At 39.3% G+C, this 16,135-nt stretch overlaps 1 protein-coding gene across 2 annotated transcripts in view; it reads left to right on the top strand.

The window, feature by feature from the left end:
- adam12b (ADAM metallopeptidase domain 12b) overlaps positions 1 to 16,135 on the top strand; it is a 66,578-nt gene that overhangs the window by 14,882 nt on the left and 35,561 nt on the right. For both annotated transcript variants that reach the window (XM_023841785.2, XM_023841794.2), the window contains exons 4-5: positions 13,262 to 13,340; positions 16,016 to 16,092. In XM_023841785.2, coding sequence (XP_023697553.2) covers positions 13,262 to 13,340; positions 16,016 to 16,092 — 156 coding nt within the window. The remainder of the gene's footprint in view (positions 1 to 13,261; positions 13,341 to 16,015; positions 16,093 to 16,135) is intronic.

The following is a 16,135-nucleotide window of genomic DNA, read 5'->3' on the forward strand; positions in this document are numbered from 1 at the left end:
AACAGATCTGCAAGTTAGCAAGAGATTGCAGAACCAAATTAAAGGAGTAAACTAACAAAAAAATGTCACATGCTGCATGGTTGATGAGGCTCAGATGATTAGGTTAAAGTCCAGGGGAAGGGTGTTTATTGTTCCGTTAAAGGTTCTGCAACAGCAATGTTCGAGAAGTTTATCTGTCACGATTGGTCCCAGCATTTTCCTGTTCCCCGTTTGGCCAGCAGGTGTCGCTGGCCATCTCGTTTTTTCCCCTGTGTTTCATTAGGTGTAGCTTTCTGTTCTGTTCCTATGTGTGTTTGCTTGTCTGTGTTGCCTGTGTTTTGGACTCTAGTTAGTGTTCTGTGTCCCTGAGTCCTCGGTGTCACCTTAATTGTTAGGGCTACCACTCATTTACTCCTTATACCCCATCTGCTTTTGTTTTGACCCCATGTGATTCTTTTATTGCTGGTGTGATTTGTATTTAATTTCTATTTAAATTTGTCTGTAAGTCTTCATGCTCCGCCATAACATTTATCGATGAGTACAACAAGCAAGATGTCTCTTTTGATACTGAAAGACATGCATAGAACTCATTGCAGCACATATTTGCGTGACTTAGATGCACTGTGAAAGGTTTAAGAAACATCTGGCAAACACACCGAGATGTGCAGTGGTCCCACCAGGCTGTGAAGAGAAGGATCTTATTATCTCCACTGTATTGAAGCTTTAATGTCACCCAAAGACTTCCATTCAATGGAGGTGGTACAGAAGCAGCCAGAAAGTATGAACCTAAGGGAATTCGTTTGCAAAGATCAGGAGAGGACAGAGCCAAGACTGAAACACAGTAGAGGAATGGTCCTCGGGAATGTGACCAGAGCAGAAATTCCTGGCAGAAATACCCTCCCCCTCCCCCCTGATGAGCACCAGTTGTAAAAACATGGTTAAACGCCCAAGGAAAAAAATAATAATTGTCAAATGAAATTATTAAAATTGAAACCACAAACCTGGACTCTCCCTCTAAGCCAAAGTCAAATTTCAGAAAAAATAACATTTCCGGTTACGGACGTCAGATGTTTTCTTTTATGTTTAATTGCTTTAAGAATATAGACGATGTGCGATGTGTACTGTTGGAAGTTAACACATTTATGAATTCATTTCAGCACATCGTTTTATGTAGATAAATATTTTTACTTTTGATGGAAAAAAGGTAATAAAAGTCTGCTTTGTGTGACTTTCATGCATTAGTTTTTGGCAGTTATTATCACTGTTTAAGTATGTAAAAGCTTAGGAGAAAGGAGAGAAATGAGATTTATGTGTTTGTTACTTTTTAAAATAACATTGGCTGACTCCAGTTTTTGTGAGGGAATGAACGACTCGCATAAAGCATGCTTTCCAGTTGCAGGTGTAGCATCGTGTGCTTTCATGCTTTTTAAATACATGGTTCAGCAAATATATATCAGTAGGTCACATGACTCACGGTCACATGACTCAGGGCAACTGCTGTCCACATGCGTGAAATGCCTATGCACACCCAAGACCAAAGGTCCCTGAAGAGCTTGTTTCTATGGTTGTTTGCTCCAAAGCCAAAACTTCAGTTTCAGAAGCTCCAGAACAGTGTCTCCCATTACCGGCATGACTGTTCCTGGAAAGAGAACAGCTTAGAACAAACAAGAGAAAGAGTCAAGATCTGTCTGGTCAAAGAATTACAAAATTTATGTCATCATTAGTTATAGTCTAAAAATATCTTTGAAATTTAATGTAAAATCACCCAGTCTCTATTCGGAGGGTTGAGTATTTCTGAATATCACTTTATTTAAAAGTGAAAAGGAATCTGTAGAAATAAGCAGTGTTGAATGAAAGTAAACAGTGAGACATGATGTGATAACTATTATGATGACAGATGGGCCATGGTAACTTGGGCTGGTATTTTACTCAAAAAAGAAAAAATATTTACCTCTCCTGGTCTTTTCTATTCTCCTGAGGGATATCGAGTCAATTGTGCTTAAAGCTGACAATTTCATTTAAAAGGTTAGTGTATTTTTATCAGCTACTATACTTCCTTGGATGATGTCATTTTATGTGTTTTTTTTGCCATTTCCAGCTATTTTGAGTGAAACTGTATCTGGTACATCATTTAGTCTAGAACAAATTATCCAAACAAACCACACACAACTGTGTATTTGGCATCGAGGTTTCAATGGTGTGTCAAGGTTCTTGGCTTCCCATATTGGCAGTGTAGGAAAATTATTTGGTTTTTTGTTCGTTAAGCAGTGTAGAGGAACCTAGAAGTTATTTTTTTTTTATAAGAAGATTTTATGCCAGTAATGATTGTGTGTTATTCTATTGTATTGATTTGTTGTTGGCTTGTGCAGACTGTGCATTTCTGTGGGAAATAAATCACTTGATTTATGGCTGTGTAGTGCCATAATTGTATGTTAGGTTTGTTTGTTGTCGTAAACTAGGCAATTTAAAAGGTTTATCTCCAGATTGGCATGCGAAGCCAATTGGTACCGTGTCAGAGGTACTCAGAGGAAACACTGAAATGCTGTAATCCTTTTGCTTAAAACAAAATACAGACAAAAAATCAACAGCCTCCCAGTGTGAAGCATAAAGCCAGAAATTAGAAACAAAAGAAAACCTTGATTTTCAATTTGAGTCACAAAAGAAAACTCAGAAGGTGCCTCCTTTTCGATTAATCACGTTCACTAGAAGGGAAGAGAGAAAATCCAAACATTAACAGTTTAAATAACAGATTTTATTACTACAATAACAGAGACAAACATCCCCTTGGGAACACTGTCTGGTATTTGCAGAGGAAAGTGAAGAGATAAATAAGTTCGGTGAAATATCTGAGGGATAGACAAAGTTAGCTGCACGACGTGACAATCTTCACAAACACTGCTCAGAACATCAGCGAAACGTTGATAACTCATTACTGTTTCAATTTGCGGGGGAATGCTAGACACAGGAGGTCTGATCTCCTCTACACTTTAATTATTTCTGTCAAGTAAGAGATAGGAGACCTTGACAGACACTGGCGCACTGCTCAGTGAAATTCTTCTTGTCATAATACATTTATCTCTTTATCTAGTGGCATGTTAACCAGAGATGTGTAGTAAGCAGATATGGGCTCTCAGAGCATAAACAAGTTAATGACTAGTCATCCTAGAGACTAAACAAGATGCACTATTACTGACCAATGGAGGATGTTGCTGGTCTCTTGTAGAGGATACTAGGTGCGGGAACCGCGTATCTGAGTCTGAGAAAGGCATGGACGTGATTATAGAGCTAGGGTCCTCTGTGGCTCGCGTTGCGAGGGAGAATGTTCTGGTAGCTGTGCCTTCCGTAAAAAAACGTCCCATTAGTTTAAGCAACTGGTGATTAACTAGCACTAATATACAAATATACATTTATAAGCATTAAAAAAACTGTATCTAGTAATAGTTCCAATAATTTATTGAGAACAAAGAAATACGTTTAAAAGCATTATTTGTGGCTACCATAGTGTGGTTATATGTTACAAAGTAACATTAAAAAGCATGCAGATCAGATACTACACACAGTCTTCCCCAAGACTTAAATAAAGGACCATTCGAGACTAACAGCCAGCAACAGAGGAACACATGCATTGCATAAGGGATGACGAAGGGCTTCAATTTGACTTTTTTTTAACCTCAGATCTTCTTTTTAGGCCTTATTTATTGTGTTAATGAAACATATAAATGAACAAGACTGGATGTCTGTGGATGTTGACACCATATATTAGAAGACCAATAGCCAAAGGATTTGTTATAGAACAATGATGAATCTTCATGCATTTATTATTTGACACATTTCACAAAATGAGCATCTTAACATGATGCCCAGCGGCCAATGAAGCAAAAATCATCCATCTCAAGACATAAACAATTACTTTTTACAAATATTTTCTGTTGACAAATTTGGTACCTCTGAAATGAAATGGAAAAAGTAATGCCAGTTATGAGAAAAAGCAAAGCATACAGGTAATTATATTTCATTCCCAGTCCTGTGCATAAAGGTTAATGATGCATAATGTCAAAATGTATGTTCTGGAGCATTTATCAGGATCAGTAAAAATGTAAAACACACCGACAATTTATTTTTTCTTCCGAATTCCAGTAAATACAGATCAATCTTACAGATAAATGAAAATATTATTAGTTGTGGAGGAATGCAATAATTTCAATACATTATTACAGTGAATGTTCTGTCTCAGTTCATCTTCTTAAGCAGTTTAATAATTCCAGAGCATACCGCACCATTGTAGCATACCACCTGTGTTTTATCAGGGTATTCAAGGAGTACTCGTGGGTCGTAAATATTCAGAGATTCTTCATCAGTGGAAATGATTACAAATGACCCAGTGGTAGATATGCCCTCAAAGTCTAAGCAAGCTTCTAATCAATTCTGTAATTGGATGTTAAGTCAACAAAATATATGTAGCATTTAAATATGTGCTGTTACATCTGTGTATTAGACTATCTAAAGTATCCTTGAGCTCATGACTGTAGAATAATACAGTAGGCTATTTGAATAGGTTTGACTGTCAACGGACATTCATTTCCTCACCAAGGTCTTTTTTTGTTGTTTATCAGACTATTTCCAATGCCAAGATGTTGTCAGGTCATTTTTTTGCCAAGTCTGCTTTGCAATAAAAGCCAGAGTCCATCTTTAATAAATTTGTAAAGCTCACTCGAGATATCTTTGTAAACTGGGAGAAACAAAAAGCAACAGCAACAATAATAATAAAACTTGTGGTGTGTATAAGGAGTGGGACAGATTAATTTTATGGGAGTATGTTTACCTATCAGAGCCAGGTCACTCAGTAGCCCTGCTCTGCTTCCTGTTCTGACAACTTCAGACACTCTTTTTAGTGACCATATAATGAAATTATGTTTCAGTATCAGCATATGTACAGAAGCAAGTATAGGAAAAAGGAAACGTGCTAGATATAGCTGTCATGTAATGAGAGATGAAAGGCTCGATGGCAGGTGTTTTGGTGAAACAAAAGGGGGTTCACTGAAATCAGAAGGACAATCACTGGAGATGAACAAGATTGTGAGGGATCAAAAATGGGAGGAGTGAAGCAAGGAAGGTAACAGGCGGGTTTGATGTCAATGACTGGACTGGGGAACACAGGACTTGGAAGCATGTATATATGGAACAAACAAGGGAGGTACTGAGAGGCAGCTGGGAGTGATTAACACGAGAGGTTAGAAAAACGAGTAACAGGCATGGCTTGGTAGGATCACGCCAGGGAGGAGACAGGAGGGTCATGTGGGCATGACGGGCAGGACGTGGCAACAGCTACTTTGGTCCTTTTCTCTTTATTTCTTTGTGGTGCCCAAACTCAATGCTTGGGCTGCTCACTTTTCAGGAAGCTACATTTCCGTTTTGGAGATTTAAGTTAAGCCTAATTTTTTGACATTGTTAACAGGGAAATAAATACATTCCCAATGGAGCAGAATTTTAAAATCTGGGTCAGGAGACCCTAATCTGATCTTGACGGGCTGTAATGTGCGAAAGCCTCAGCACCAAGATTATTTTTCTGAATTAGTTCAGTTGAGGAAATAATATATGCCATGTGAGCTTAAGTGCTCAAGTACAGTAAAGACCTGGATATACTGTTAAAACCCTTGTCATCTCACTAAATCATTGCCGTAATGTATAAAAGTTCTGTATCAAGATAAAGGATTTCCTTTGGATGAACTAAAAACAGGTATTTAAAATCATCGTTATTCACAAACGTGAGGGGTTCTCTGTAGAGCAGCCTTGGAAGAGAGTTTGTGGGGGTGGACTGGCCACAAGGAACAGTGAGAATAGAGAGCTGGACTGTTAGAACAATCAGGTGTTATGTTAGGAAGGGATGATCAGTAGAGGGGCTCGGAACCTACGGGAATTCCTCAGTTTAAACAAGCTTAGAGGCAGATGAATGGGTTTTTTGATTCTTTATGTTACTGCTAGAACTTTGAAAGTATTACAGATACAGTCAGTCCTCCTACAATGAGTGATATCACATTGCAAATCACTGCAGAACGCGATTGATATTTTAATACCCAAGTCTAATACAATGCAGAATCACATTTGTATTTATGCGATTTGTATTTGTGTGACTTTTAAACCAGTTCTTTTCAGTCAAACCAGTTTTCAAATCTGAAAGAATCGAACTTGTATTTGCACTTTTGTTCTGTAAATAATACAAAAATAGTATATTAACTTATTAACTCTTGGTCCCTTTATTTAATGCATGCAAGTGGTGGTGTCAGCGTGGGCCGCCACGTTTGTAATACACTCAGTCTTTTAAGGTCACGTCAGGAATGCTTCATGTACACTGACGCCCATGAATCTGCACTGTACAGTCACGATCATAGGCTGGGTGGGAGAATTTGTCGGAGGCATCCCGACCAATATGGAAACAATCTGGGATGGAAATGATTGTAAAGGGATTTTTATGCAGCTCTTAATTGTTCATTTTCCCCCTAAGACTCTCAAGTGCTGAAGATATCTACCAGAAAATAAAAGAGACAAATCACATTTCAGATGGCGCTTAGATTACAGTAACTCCCCAGGTTAAGAACATCCAATTTATGGACAACTCGTACTTCAGAGCGGACTGCTATAAAGCCTCATATAAAAAATTTGAGTTAAGTACAATGGTTTGTAAAAACGAAGTCACGCACTACTTTATCACACTCATGAAAACACTACGCAACTTCAGCCGTTTGTCGGCTTGAGTCGGATCAAGTTAAAGTTAACACTGTTCCGACTTACCTTAACAGATTTCATTTGCAGCTCGGGGGCTTCCTGTAATTATACCGAAGCTGACACATTAATATTTTATTTAAAAGGAAATTGATGGGCTTCATTGTTCGAAGATGAACTCATTTATTAGTTAACCATATAGCTCATTTTAACTTGGCTCTGGACTCTATGTTTACTCTATATAAAACAAAAAAAAAGCTTGAAAAATAGATTAGTTCCTTTATTATTTCACCTTGTGAGCTATTATTATTATTATTATTATTATTGATTTTGTTATTATTATTATTGTTGTTGTTGATCTAATCATGCAAAGGAACAATATAAATAATTATGAAAAACAAATATCAAAATGGCATTAATTTTGAGTGAAACCGAGGTGTTTAAATTATGAAGTTAATATATGTCAAATTTGTTTAAATGTATTGTTATGTATATGTATATATTATATACTTCAGGGTTTATTAGTTTATGATGCTAAGTTTTGTTACTGCATTTCATTATTTCAGAATCATGCTGGTTTTTTACTAAGTCATTGTTTCTCAATACATATTGTGTACATATGTTTCATAATTTTGACAACGTGTATGCAGAGCCCCAAGAGATTACACAATAATCTGTATACTAGGGGGACTGGAAAATAACCATTCTGCTGATAAAAGTTTGGAGTTGATGTAGTCGTTAGGCAAAGTTGTCCACTACACCTCAGTTGTGGGTTTTTTGAAGTGTGTCTGTAATATGGTTTTAATTGCTTAGTGCAATGACTCATCGAATGACATATTAATCCACCCCCATTGTGGTTCTGGGCAATGATGAAGGGAAAGCTTGTAAAAATCTCTAATGGCAGAACAGTAAAGTGTACGTCTTTTGGCTTATAAAGGGAATTTGTAGACTCTCGAAAAGAGACAAGCTGATCAGGTTCATGAACTGAACAAGCAGCCTGTGATTATGCTTCATTGCTCCCACCAGCAGGGTTTTCACACGACTGCTGGAGCCTAACAGAGAATAACCAAAAGCAATCAGGCCTTCACCTTATTAAAATGTCACATGACAAGTGTCACAAGACTAGTCTGGTGTGACCATTGAATCTCACTTTCACACCATATACTGGTAGCTTCTTAAATATGTATGTTGTTTCTTAGCTGATGGCAAAGTGACTTTATATGGCTATTATTTATACATCCACAGATTTTAGTGGAACAGTTCATAATAGGCACTCTGCCTTGGGGTACCTACCCAGTACCAACAAATTTTCAGGTTATAAGGTTATTAATCACTATACTACCCATGTGGAAGTTAGACCAGAACTGAAATATTACCATTTAAAACTCAGGTGTTGTATGATAATTGTCATTAGTTGTAATTTTTATTGAGAGTATGTATTTGATGAAAGTTTACTAGTGGGTGTGGAAATAATGTTGCAGTGGTGCTTGAGATGAGATGAGCTCATCTTCAACACACTTGTTTCTGATAGACTCCAGTTTTGTATTAAAGTCATACCTCGTAGTTTGGATACACCCTCCCAGAGCATCTAGAGAGCACCACCCAAGAGTTCCTCAAGGATTATAATGATGCAAGATTAGCCTTAGCTCTGCTCTTTGTGCACCCATCATTAGTAAGTCACATCCTGCTAAATAGCAGTGCAGAGTATTTGTGCAAATGCATCAACAAAGTATTCTGGTTTTGACGCGAGACTTGTGTTTCTCAAGAGCTTGGAAATAGCATTGGGAAACAGAGACGAGGGGAAAATAGGCATGTCTGAGATGGGATGCTGCAGACACGCCTGGCAGGAGTCTCTTCCTGGCCTAAAGGGCACTTCCACCCTGCGTCAGGATCACTTTCCAATCCAAATACCTAAAAGCAGAAGCTAAACCCAACAACGAGGGAATCGCAATGGAATTTTCCTCTCCTGCCACTCTTGAATGCTTTCCATGGTCCAAGTGGAGCAGACAGCATAGATGCCAGGGGTCTTGACTCTGGGGTGTTTTCTTGTAGGAAAGTATCATGAAATGGAAGGGAGAGGTTGTAGGACATTGGGGGGGTAGAGGGGTGGGGTTTTACAAATGACTTTTCCTGTTACAGTTTCTGCTCTTAGACCTCCATTCCTCATTTTTCTTCACCTTCTCATGTCATGTTTCTGATTATTCTGGGTTGGGTTGCAGGTGTCTGTCCCAAACGGCTCTGGGCATAAGGTTGGGCTGCCAGTCCGTCACTGGGCACAGACACAATGGCTAGTTTACAGATCCCAGTCAACCCAAACACAAGCTTCTGCGCTGGACCTGGTAGCCATAGTCACAGAGCAGACACACAAGCACAGAAACAACATTTGAACCCCCAGTAATGGATTTGATACATGTTGAGCCATAACGCCATCTAGCGCCTTTCCCTTGCTAATAAATTTCAGGCAACTATAGCTATCTAATTCTGTGAATAAGTAAATGATATTGCAGTATATTAAAGCAACCTGTATTTTTTGGATTGTCCTTTATAAGTATTAAATCCCTTTCAGGGATCGCTATAGTCTTGTCAATCAGCAATTTATGAATCATAATTAATCAAAAATTTTACTTATTTACTTTAATACTGTAGGTTGGCATCACTAGCAAAGGTGTGCTATGCACTCAGATGATATCTCGGGCTTCTGGTGTTAATTTGCACTCAAAACATATTAAGATTTATCCATGCATTACGCATTTCTGTAAACATGCTGTAAGCTACAAAATTCAGTTCCAATAAAGAGTAGGACTGTATAGTAAAGGAGGCCATTCCATATGAGCAAGCCCTGAGAGGATAGCCAGTCGGCTCTCTGGCCTTCTTCAACCACCAACATCTGGGACCAAATGGTGCTTAAGGCGCTGCTGGCACTATTGGCCTGTTGGAAAAAACTAGTCAGGCCAGACTCTGACCTTCATGGCCAGAATCGTCCTCTTTGTCCACGGCCATCAAAACGTGTTAGGAATTAGCGGCAATTGGGGTGGATGGCTTCAAGTGCCATCTTTGGTCCTGCTAGGAGACCATTGCAGAAGATGTCTACACTCGTCAACTACCCCCAGACAAAGTGACAAGCTCTTTAAGGATCACAGAAGAGCATCTGAAGTCACCTGGATGGTTCCAGAACCTTTTGGTCTTACTCATTATCTTTACCGTTCAAGATACCTGCAATTAGGATATGAACTTAAATAACAGTCCTCTAAAGCAAAATTGCTTCTTTTTTTAACTAAATTGATTCGCAGTCAAGAAAAACATTTAACCATCCAACTTGAAAAAAATAAACAAACATGTTTTCCCGGTGAGTAATGAAGTGAATTTAGTCTGCCCGCATCAAGATTTTTCATCCCAGTGTAGCACAAGATGTAATTTTCTTGTACAGGAAACTAATCTGATGTCAGGATTAATCATGTAAGTACATGTCTGAGCTCATGCACTGCAGTTAGTCAGTAGTAAAGCAATTTCTCATATCATCCTATATGCTTTATTGATTTTTGGAGAAGTATTTAGTAGAAGACATGATCCACTGCAGCAAACTGAGCTCATTAATTAGATAGTGATCTCATACGATTGGCACACTGCTTACTTCCATTAGAAAATGTATCTCTTATGGTTTTCAGCCTCTTATGTCTATAGCCAGAGAGCAATATTCTTGAATTTTAGCAAATTCCCTGCCGTTTCTGCATTTCAGTTGGTAAAACACTCATGGAGGATGTTAGCAACAACCAAACAAATCGATTGCGCTGCCATTATAGAGGTTTAGTTAAATGTGTGGTATCATGTCTTATTTTATGCAGTATATTTGATCTCTCCCCTATAATGATCAAGACCCTAATGTGAATTGATGGATACCTGGACTTAGTTCCTTACAGTATGGAATGACATATTGAGGGTTATCAGTCAGCAACATTAGGTATATTTAAAGGAAACAGACTGATGTCAAAAGATTTATATTAAAAATGCAAAAACAGTCATGCAAAATGCAGAATACCTAATCCAGTTTAAACCTTATGAAAAAAAATCAGCTGCCCATGGATTTTGGCTTATTCTGAGCATTTTATTTAAATGACAGTCATGCCGATAATCACAAGATATGACCTTAAAGTCTCTTGCCATCATACTTGCTAAAATGAATGTCAGCAGTGAGATGTAATGAATATTGGGGGAATAATGCTACTGTATAATTCATTTTGTCCAAGGGCATATTACAAAAATAAGACTACGGTAGTTTAGAAGGAAATGTTGTTGATATGTACCATTATGAGTCCTGTTTTAAGCCATCCATCCATCCGTCTTCCATGTCCTATGCAGGGTTGCAGAGTCTATTCTGGAAGCTATGGGCTCAAGGCAGGGAATAACCCAGGATGGGTTCCAACCCTTCCCAGGGACATACATAGGGGCAATTTGGCAAATCCAATTCACCTTATCATGTTTTTGGACTGGGTGGGGATCCCATTGTGACATGGGAAGAACTTGCAAGCATCACCCACATGGAGCCAGGGCGAAGACTCGAACCCCTGTCCCCAAGGTGCGAAGCAGCACTGCTGTCCACTGCTGTCCACTGCACCACCATGTCACCATGTCACGTCAGCTTTAAGCCATGAAAGATTATATAGCTCATTGTCAGACTGACTGGGCCTAGTCTACAACACAAATGGCAGGAAAACAGAAGCAGTTTGGACTAAAGGTTTTTTTCTGACAGACCGTACCCATCCACCTTCACCTGTCTACTTATTTCCTTATATGCTGACTTAGTTCTGGCTTCCCATGCTAATGAATGTATACAGCTCTGCTCTGACTGTTTTCATTTGAACGGAGTAACAGATTCATCCATGTGTACATTCATGTCAATGAACACCTGATTCTAAGATTACACGTACAGTGGGAGCGATGGACTAACTGATTTTTGATCCAGTTCGTCTATCTGATTTGTTTTCATGTCTTCATCATTCTACAAGCTTTTATTTGACTTTTGTGAGACCCCTGCTCTGCTCTTCTAACTCAACATTGGGTCAGTAGGATGGTTTTGTAAGAATAAGGTATGGCATTGTGAGTAACTATTGGTGCTCTTTATATTCTATCCATCCATTTTCTGAAATGGCTTGTCCTATTCAGGGTCATGGAGGGGTCCCCAAGCCTCTTTGGGAGGCTATGGTTGCAAGGCAGGGAACAGCCCAGGATGGGGCACCAACCCATCGCACAGCAACTCACACATGCACACCTACGGGCAATTTGGAAACTCAAATGAACCTCAGCAGGTTTATAGGACTGTGAGGGGAATCCAGAGCACCCAGAGGAAACCCCACAGTGACACAGGGAGAACAAGCAAACGCCACCCACATGGAGCCATGGTAGAGATTCAAACCCCAGTCCCAGAGGTGGGAGGCAACAGGGCTAACCACTGCTCCACCTGATGTATTTCTGTGTGCACTCAGGTTGTTGTGATAATTGGGCAGATGCTCTTATTTTTTGAGCTAAAGAACTTTAGTCGGGAAAACATATTAGATATCAATTGTGGATTGAAGACACAATGCACCCCATGCTGGTGAGAAATCTATCTAAGGAAATGCTGGAGGCTCCATCCTAGAGACCTAAAATAATAATAGTAATTAAGATTATGCAGTCGCAACAATAGCTTCTTGGGATACATTTGTTGTGCATCAACACCAGCCAGTCGTCTAGTTGCGTCTCTCATACACACAGCAATTATTTACTCGATTGGGATCCCATAGTGTGATTGTTTATGCTGCACCAATATGCAGCCTCTCCACAATCCAGCATCTTTTGAGAGTCTGATTCATGAGCTAATGCCTCACCAAGAAGTCATTTTACCTCAACACAGTCATTTTTTCCACCTAAGGTACATTAGTGAGATGGTCATAAACGATCACGCCTCAGTAAGATTTGTTGACGGCCTCGACTTCTTGACAAGTTCTTGAGTTTCAGAGGTACTTGGCGCTGGATTACTGGTATTCTGTTATGACCCCAAGCCCAAACTTGGGGCGATGGGCGGCTCGATGGGTCAGGAGGCTGTGATCAAAAGGTCACCAGTTTAAATCCTCCAGCTGGCAAAGTGATTTCACAGTATGGCCTTTAACCCAGAATTATTGCAGGCAATCTCTAACCCCAATTTCTCAAAAAAAAGAAAAGTGCATTTCTTTGTATAAAAGTGCCTGCTAAATAAATTAAATTTAAAAAGGAAGCTTTAAATTACTTGCTTTCTATTGAGTTCTCGGTCCTAATGTTTTTTCTTGCAGCTGTTAATTTCAATTTAGGAAATGCAGTTTCCCCTTAAAAAGTAAGTGGAAAACCACTTACTAATTATCATTAAATTGCCATCAGCGTAAACACTTAGGTTGAAGCTTATAATACTGCTGAACATTTTCTTTTGAAGATCTTGTGTGATTGGTCATGTGACATGAAAATATGTTTTCACCCATTTCAAGCCTTTCAACGTTGTACTTTGACAGTATATTTTTTTATTATGTTGTACTTTTTTTCTGTCTTTTGCCTCTAGGGGGCTGTTTGCAAGTCATTATACTGAAACACATTACCTAGAGGACGGAAGAGCTATCACTGGAACTCAGAACCTGACGGTAAGTGACAAAGACTTTGTTATGAAGAAGGTCAAAGCAGAAGCGACCTGCAAGATGGTAGCTTAGTAATTAATAGAAGAAAACAGCTAAAACCTAAAATGAAAATGACTCCCTTTGGCTTACCTTTTCAGCGTTGCTTGAGAAAATCTGAGCATGGACTTCAGCTAAGCATATAATGTGGCCTGGTTTTCAAGGCAGGACATATTAACTGTAAATTTGAACCTCCCTCTGTATCCCTAAGATTTACATTGCAAATTATATAAATAAATTGGAACCTCAACTATGGATAAAATGTGAAATCCCAGCATAAATATGCACCACAGAATATGTAGCCGCTCCAAAAGTTTGAATTTTGTTTCACTTATTCAAGTTTTAATTCAAGGGCCAAAGAACAAAGGTATTATATTGTCAGGTCTGATGTAGTTCAATGAAAGAGCTGGTTTGCTGCTCTGGGCCTGTGAAACATTCAGCTACTGTTTTCATGATTCACAGAGCAGCCATGACACCTAACAGGAAGACATTCGGACTGTTCTGCCTTTTTAGAAACACAATGTCCTAAAAGTATCAAGAAATTCAGAAGCTGGTTTTTGAGATGTGTGGTAGGACATGCAAGCTTAGAGATACAAGATATTGTATTACATATCTTTTTGATTGAAACACAGTTCATGTTGCTTTTTGTTTCAAATTCAATAGCCTGTAGAATTAAAGGCCATGAGAGTGTGTACTTTGTTGAAATCAAAATGACATGAACTAGAACAAATCTATTCATTTTGTACTTCATCTGATTACTTTTAAAACTTGACCATATGGAGTAGTCAGATTATTTATTTATTTGTTTGTTTGTTTCTTTGTTTCTTTATTTTCTGATTTTATCCCTACAATTTACCCCAAATTCAGGAGTCTCCAATGTAGGAATTTGATCTGTACTCCATGGTACCATTGGCCCTGCCATCTCTAACACTGCTTTTTAATCACCAATCAGAAAAGTGATGCTATCCCCACTACCGGCGATCTACAGCGTTCAGGCATCTCGCGGCAGGGGGCTTCCTCAGCATTTTCTAGCCGCTGCACACAGAGCTGACATGGAACTTATCCACTTCAGCTATGCCAAGGCTTGCGTATTAAACTCGGGTCCTGACTGGGTAGGTCTCAGCAGTTTGCACTGAATCAGCCTCCGTCGACGCAAGGCCAGCGCTTAGCGGTGGGCAGCATGAAGAAGATCGGCCACACCAAACCACAACTATACCCACTGCTATCGCAAAGGGCTGCAAAAAGTCAGTCTTCATTACTGTTGCTTAAATGTCCTGAATTTTCTGGCTTGTCAGTAAAGATAAAGAGCTACGGAAATAAGAATAAAGCTTCAGTCTTGTACCAACACTGGCAACCGGCAAATGGAGTGAGTGTCACATACAGTCAGCCGTCAATAAGTCAACCCTGGCAACCCTGTAGATACGAGACCATAGTGCCGCCCACAAAAAATGCTATAGCAGGAGAAAGAGCTACAATGTCTGCTTCTGAGTTGTGTAACTCAGCATAAAAGCCAACTTAATAATCGTCTCTTTGACTCAAGCAAGAACAATGATACCATCAAAGGTTCTGTTGTGATGTAACAGCAAAGCACTAATCTAGAAGTAATTATGGTACCGCTTCTTTAATATTTAATATAATGGGACTCACATATCAAGTGACTCAGGCGGTCATTGTTTAAGGTTTCATGCCTTTCTTCTTGCTGGTCCTTCGCTCTCATGGTCTGAATTAGACTACAAGGCTGAAACAGTCTGGTTTTAATGGCGCTTTAGGGCAGGGCAGCAGCCCAGATAATTGACATTACTGGGCCAGACACTGGTTTACTCGGCACGCATGTCAGCAGGGACTTGGACCGTCCCGTTATGGCCTGACAGATGGTGCAGGAGCCATAACACAGTAGTTGTGTTTTTACTGCGAACCAGACGCTTCCTCCTCCGACAGGCACTTTTTGTCCTCATGCCTCGTGTTCATCATCAAGCGAAGAGAGGCAGTTAGTTGAAGAAAAAAACCAGTGGCCTTCCACCAACGATCTTAACTGCAGTTTGGACAGCGGGACCCTCTTTCCCACAGCTGAAACACCCACTTGGCGTTCCAGATTCTCAGTGCGCCAGTCATTTCTCTGTATGGCAGCAATCACAGGCTAAAATAACAACAGTCGTCGTAGGGGGGGAAAGCAGAGCAGAGACTTTCTACAAGAAAAACGAGCCCTGAGAATAAATCACATTTTTCATTTTGACATCAAAGTGATGAAAAGACGGAGGAAAACTTCCTTGACTCATATAATTTTACATGACAGAGCTGGCACCTCGCATTACCATTGGCTGATAGATGCGGCTATTCTTGGAGGCAGGTATATACAGTATATGAATGATAAACTGACAGTAATGGTGTCAAGGCTGGCTAAGGTTAAAAAAAAAATACAGGTTATAGACAAAAATGGTCATATATATAAATATATGTATACACACACACACACACACACACACACATACAAAACACTGCACATGAATCGAACAAAACATTTGTTCTTAGAATAATACTGCCCTTGTTAATCAAGACCCTGGGCAGGAGCAACAGCCCAAAACATAAGATGAAGGGCAAATCCCATTATTGCAAAATCGATTCAATATAATAACTGTCATTTCCAGGTAAACTGCTATTATCATGGCAAGGTCCAGGGATATCCTGATTCCGAGGTCAGCCTTAGTTCCTGCACTGGCTTAAGGTAAGCAATAAAGCAGTATTATAGAGCTAATATATTTTAAGAA

The sequence above is a fragment of the Paramormyrops kingsleyae genome, chromosome 3 (genome assembly GCF_048594095.1).
Source record: "Paramormyrops kingsleyae isolate MSU_618 chromosome 3, PKINGS_0.4, whole genome shotgun sequence".
Taxonomy (NCBI): Eukaryota; Metazoa; Chordata; class Actinopteri; order Osteoglossiformes; family Mormyridae; genus Paramormyrops; species Paramormyrops kingsleyae.